This window comes from Caloenas nicobarica, chromosome 2 (genome assembly GCF_036013445.1).
Source record: "Caloenas nicobarica isolate bCalNic1 chromosome 2, bCalNic1.hap1, whole genome shotgun sequence".
NCBI classification, from domain to species: Eukaryota; Metazoa; Chordata; class Aves; order Columbiformes; family Columbidae; genus Caloenas; species Caloenas nicobarica.
The window spans coordinates 104,984,423-104,990,376 of record NC_088246.1 but is presented as its reverse complement, the minus strand read 5'-3'; the positions used below and the strand labels follow the sequence as shown (position 1 = coordinate 104,990,376).

The window sequence follows — 5,954 nt, the reverse complement described above, 5'->3', positions numbered from 1 at the left end:
ATTCTTTTTTTTTTTCTTTTTTTTTTCTTTTTTTTTTTTTCTTTTTTCCTTAAGGCTATACAACACAAAGAAATAAAGCATGGAAAGAACACCTCATTGGGCTGAACACTTCATTCTTCTGGCTCTGGAGCGAGCCTTTGACAAAGCGATTGTGTGGTCCAACTTATTTGTCTTATTGGGACAACAACAAGAGAAAGAAAAAGAGGAAAAAAATGAAAGAGAGGAAAAAATAAAAAATAAGCAGAAAGTCAATGATCCCAACAATAAAATCCGAAATTGACTTTACAATCACAGGTACAAATTGCTCAGGTCGATAATTTCATTTCTCCTAAAGATCACTGTCGTCTAAAACTAATTAGAGGCGCAGGTTCCCAAGGAATTGTCAATACTCAAAGCAAATATTGGAGTTTAGAAGGTTATCATTCTTCTACCGTGACAGTCTGACGGAGTGACTGGAAATATTGTCATGTGCTGCCAAGTTCAGGATGTTGTTAACGACTGAATCCGTGCTCCGGCTCATGGATCTGTCTCCTATTTGGCCTTCTTTTATAGTGGAAATACTAAGAAGCCGGAAAAGGTTGAATATTTCCACCCTCCCATGAGGTTGCCCCTTTCCAGTTTCAGATGAACTTTGTCTTCTCTTTCCATGTGGAGCAAGACCCCATTGCTGGCTGCTTCTCTGGTGACGTCCTGATCCCCTGCAAAAGCTGAAATCACTGGGTAGCCGTTTTGCATTAAACTTACCTAAAAAGTGCAAAGAGAGAGAATTTGAGTTTTCTCAATACTCTCAATGACTTTTTTGCCCTGTACACATCACTAAAGTTTTGCACAGGTTAGAAACAGGGTTGAATTAAGCTAAGGCAATCTGTGATTTCTGTCATGCACAGAGATCCCTTTAATTAAAATAACCTACAGTCTCATTCTTCATTTGCTGCTCTTGTAAATGCACCTTAGGGTCTAGAAATGAGCATTTGGGAAAAAAAAGGAAAGACAATGTCTTCTTTAGATCACAACCCACCTGGATGGTTTGTCTGTTATAGACCTTGACCACGTGGAAACTGAAACTATATATCCCTTTTCTTGGTGCTACAAATATACTGGATGCAAGATCAAAATGGTTGCCAATATTAACTAATACCTGGAAAGTAAACAAACGAAGAAAACATTTTAAAAAAAAAAAGGAGAGAGAGAAAAAGAGAAATCAGACCCCACCTTAGAAAACCGTCAGTGAAAATCTGACATGAGCTCCCTGACCAATATAAAGCCTAGCCAAAATGGCATTTGCAGCACAATTAAAAGTGCACTGCAGGGGAAAGCAGCCAAGTTACAGAGGCATTTAGAAAGCATCACAGTTCATAAAACGATTTAGTTACGCAAAAATTATCTCCAAAGCCTGTTAGATGAAGTGCAAATGTTCACACTGGATTGTCAATAAAGCAAAGGTGGCAGAAGCGGATGGGGGGGAAGTAGAAGGAAGGAAAGGAGGGAGGGGAAAGAAGTGAGGAAAAAACCACTGAAACTCATCCACTCATAATGAAAATATGTGGTTTTTAGCTAGCACTACTGAACTTAGACCTGCTCTTGAGTTTAATAGGATATGAAACTAAAATCATGCTGCAAAGAGGGGCAAAGGAAAAGACAGGATGCTCAGCAACAGCAACATCTGCCAGCTTGTGCTTCTCTGTCCCTCTGGAGAGCTGTGCTGCCTGGCCCACACCCTCCTCAGGTGCCTGGGGTGGCCCTGCTCTTCCTCCTTGACAACAATCTGAATTTGTCATTTATTTCAATGACTTTTGAAAGAAAGAAAAAAGAGAAAGAGTGGTGTCCTCTGGCAGATGTGCAAAGCCTGACTTGGAAGCAGCAGCCACATTCTATCCCCGCAGTCGCTGGCGGTGCAGAGCCCACTGATGTGACGGGGATCCAGCTCAAGCTCATCCACTCGTTTCCTTTCCAGGCTCCAGCGATGGGCAGCCTGATTTGGCTCAAAAGGCACGGGTAATGAGGGGTGAAAACCCATGGCCCCATGAGGATCCTGTGTGGCAAGTGGGTGAGCCCAAGCCGGCTGCTCCGCTTTGCCCATCACACTCAGCTTTGCAGGCTAAAATCTCTGTTTTGATGAAGAAAAATACAAAGCACGAGGGAAAAAAGATCATAAACAAACCCCCCCCAAATCCTGAGTCTTTCCTCACAAATAGCCGAACTCTATTGTTTCCAAGAAAGAAAAAAAAAAAATAATCGTTATTGTGGGAGCACTAAGGAAGGAATGCCTTCAAACTCCTGAGTACTAAGCATTGCGGGGTAAAGCCTCTAAAATACGTTATAAATGAAGCAAGCTCTTTTTTTTTTTCCTCTACTGATCTGACTTTATGTGATCTTGTACTTGAGGAAGAGCTGTGCAAATTCAACAGGAGGGACTGGTAGACAGAAGAATGACAGGCAGACAGACAGATGAAAACAAACCAGAGAAAACAGTTTGTGTGTGCTAATTTTGGCGGACTCTGCAATCCTTCTCCAGGAGTCAGAGAAAGTAGAAAAAAAAAAAAAAGTAAATGTAATCGCAAAAATCAAACGGAAGGACGGGGACTGTGCTCCGGGAAGCAAGCAGTGCGGCGGGGATGGGGCAGGATGAGCAGGGTGGGCTGTGGCTGTCCGCTGCTCTGCCCAGTGTATGCCGTGCAGGGTAACACCTTTCTGTTATAACCCACCGGGGACATTGTTCGCCTCGTTTGATAACGCGGGAAACACTCTCTTCTTCCTCAGCCCTCCCTCCCTCCCGCTAAGAGATGCTGTAACATCGTCAAATGCGCTCGGAACCGGCAGATCCGGCGACTCCCCATCGGTAAATTTCCGACGGAGCACCGAAGCGGGCATATGCACCCTTCCCCTCGGGTCGCCCCTGACTGCCCAGGGCAATCCTCGGCTGCAAGGCGTTCCCGCAAGCGTCCGAGGCACAGGTTCACAGGTTAAAGCCCACTCCGTACTGGCGATGGGACCCGCTTCCCACCCCCGTCACCACTCCAGGAAAGCCCTGTAGCCACCTGAAAGAACTTCCCCAACTCTTTCTTGGGATTTCAGATGTAAAATTGCTCTTGAGCGGGTGTGTCAGGATTAAAACGTGGAAGGGGACCAAGAACGAAAACAAGCGTGTAGTCACGGGGGACTAGGGGCGGGGATGCCGCGCAAGGAGGCGAGGGGCCGGCCGGCGCGGGGGTGGGGGGCAGCAAAGGCAAAGCGGGCGGCGGCTGACCTGGTCGAAGTAGATGGTCATGGTGCGGTTGCTCATCTCGGAGGGCTCGTGGTTGGTGCTGCGGGTGGCCGAGAAGGCCACCTTGGCGCTGCCCGAGCGCACCGAGATCCCCAGGGAGGAGGTGATGGCGCCGTCGGCCGAGGGGCTGGAGTCGCACACCACCAGGCACTTCCCCTCCAGGACGATGGGCTCCGTGTCGTTCTGCGCCCGCACCGGGCACCCGGCGGGCAGTAGCAGCAGCAGCAGCGGCAGCGCCGCCGCCAGGCAGCAGCAGCAGCCGCCCGCCGGCTCCGGCAGCGCCCCCCGCCGCCGCAGCCCCATGCCCAGCGCCGGACCGCCGCCGCTCCGGCTCGCCGCCGCCATGCGGGCGCCCCGCGCCGCCGCCGCCGCGGGCGGACGCGCGCGGGGAGGCGGAGGGGGCTGCGCGCCTGCTGCCGCCGCGGCGCCCTGCGGCCAGAGCTCTGCGGGACGCCGGCTGGGCAGCGGCGGCTGGGGCCGCGCCTTCCTCCCCTTCTCCTCCTCCGCCTCCTCCGCCTCGTCCGCGCAGGGCGAAGGAGCCTCCTCAGAGGGCGGGCGGCGCGCAGCAGCCTGGCAAGGGCAAAGGCGGCGGTGAAGCAGAGCGAGCGGGCAGGGAGGAACCGGGCACCACGCCGCCCGGCAGCACCCCGCTGGCACGGGGTCCCCTCTGCCCGCCCCGGGCGCCTCAGCCAGCACAACAGGTCTGGGAGAGACGTCGGTGCTCGGCGTCTCCTCGCGTCTGCTCCCTCCCGTCCCTCAGCAGCGGGGGGTCCTGCAGCCGCAGCCGTACTTGATAACTCGGGAAACACCCTCTTCAAGTACAGCCGTACTGAGGCGGGAGGAGGGGGCAGCGCGGCAGATTTCCTCCCTGAACCCACGGTCGAGTACCTTGTGGGCGCCTCGGTCAGTCCCTTTCCACCCCCATAGCCGACGGACTCTCTAAAACCCGACTATCTTCCACAGCCTCACTTTTTACGCCATCTGCGAGCCGGGTTTATGTCGGTCTCCTAACACCCCAGCCACTACTATAGGCGATTTTATGATGATGGCTGTCGTTAATGCCCCCTCCTCCCTTCTTTGGAGCTGCCCCGCTATCCCTAGGGTTCACGAGGGGCCGGGACACCCCGGAACTCGGGTCCCCGCCGCGGCGATGGCCCGGCGGCGCTCTGGGAGCGGCCGCCGCCGCCCTCCTCCCAGCCCAGGGCGGGCTGCTGCGCCCGGGCACCGCCTGGTACTTTCTAACCCTTTGTCCCTCAGGGCAGGCTACCGTCGCTGCCGCAGATCCCGGCAGCTGCCTAAACTCTCGGGAAAGAAGCGGCTGGCTCAGACATCCCCCGGCTCCCGCCCCGGCATGCACACACATCGCAGGAGACAAAATCTCACCCGGCCTCTCCCTGGGAAGTTGCATCTCAGTTTTCCCCGCTCACTAGAACATCCTGAGATCTCGCTACTGGGAATTCCCTCCTACGCTTGCCCCGAGGCATCTCTCCCGCTGCCTTAACCTCTCATCTTGTTATTGCTATAATTTAAAATCGTATGTTGCAAAAAGGAACAGCCGGCGGGGAGGGGAACGGCCTTTTTACCTGGGAGGTCCATGACGGGAGAGGAGGGCTGGCTGGGTAGCTCGTCCGTGAACTTGTATTGCTTAGCGAAAATGAGCCGAGATTGCGCTGGCAGAAAGAAAAGGAAACAGGAGTCGTCTCTTTCTCTCCCGCCCATTGCCAATAATCCCCCCCCCCGCCCGCCAGCCGCTACAACCACCACCCCGCTTCCTCCCTCCTCCCTTTTTCACGCACACACACACTCTCACACGCTCGCAGCCGGCAGGGATTCAGACGTCGGGAGGGGAGCTGAGCGTGGCGCCGGCACCAACCCCACCCCAGCACCCCAGCCCCTGCCCTGGCCGGGCACCCCGCGCCCTGGATCCGCGTCCCGGCCCCGCACTCCGGCACACCGCGGGCAGCCGCGGAGAGGCACGGGGCTCCGGGGGACGGTGTCTCCGGGGCGCTCCGCTGCAGCATGTCACTGGCAGCTGGGAAAAGCTGAATCCTCTCGTCCCCTCGTATTCCTGCTTGCGCCCGTCCGGCTGAAACACCCCGGTACAAGCATGCCACCGACGCGCTAGTGCTTACGGGCAAGCGCTGCAGCCGAAACGTCCAGCATCATGAACTGGAAGCTATTTGGAATTCAGAGACTTTAATAATGATGATAATAAAAACAACGATAATCTAAAAGGACACGTTGTTAGGGGCACTTCAGGCCGTAAGGTTGCGCAGCGCACCTCGGAAAGCCCCGTTCCCGTGCCCGCACATCCGCACCGCGGCGCGCTGCGCTCGGCGGCGGCTCCCCTTCAGTAAAACGTTTCTTTCCCGGCCCAGGACCCGCTCCCCGGCCCGGGACCCGCTGCCTGACCCGCTACCCGGCCCGGGACCCGCTGCCCGACCCGCGCCCGGCTCCGCCCGCGGCTCCGCACCAAGAGCGGGCGCATGGCGCCACCTGGCGGCGGCACGGGGCGGCGCGCCCTCAGCAGAGCCGGCCGGGCTGGACCGCGGGGCCGCCGGGGACTGGAGGGGAGGGAGGGCGGCTGGCACCCCGGCAAGGGCGGGAGGGAAAATCCCAAAGGGCAGAGCCGAGGGACTGTATGGCCGCCCCCTCTCGCTGCTTGCAGGGCCCGGGCGCGCGGCGCTCG

General features: G+C 55.9%; 1 protein-coding gene across 1 annotated transcript; it reads right to left on the bottom strand.

Annotated features, from left to right (window-relative positions):
* Positions 1-546: 546 nt before the first annotated feature.
* CBLN2 (cerebellin 2 precursor) lies at positions 547-3,610 on the bottom strand. The gene is made up of 3 exons (XM_065629743.1): positions 3,248-3,610; positions 1,019-1,138; positions 547-744 (listed from the first exon to the last, which is right to left on the bottom strand). The coding sequence occupies exons 1-3, from the start codon at positions 3,608-3,610 to the stop codon at positions 547-549; spliced, it is 681 nt and encodes a 226-aa protein (XP_065485815.1).
* Between the last annotated feature and the right edge of the window lie 2,344 nt (positions 3,611-5,954).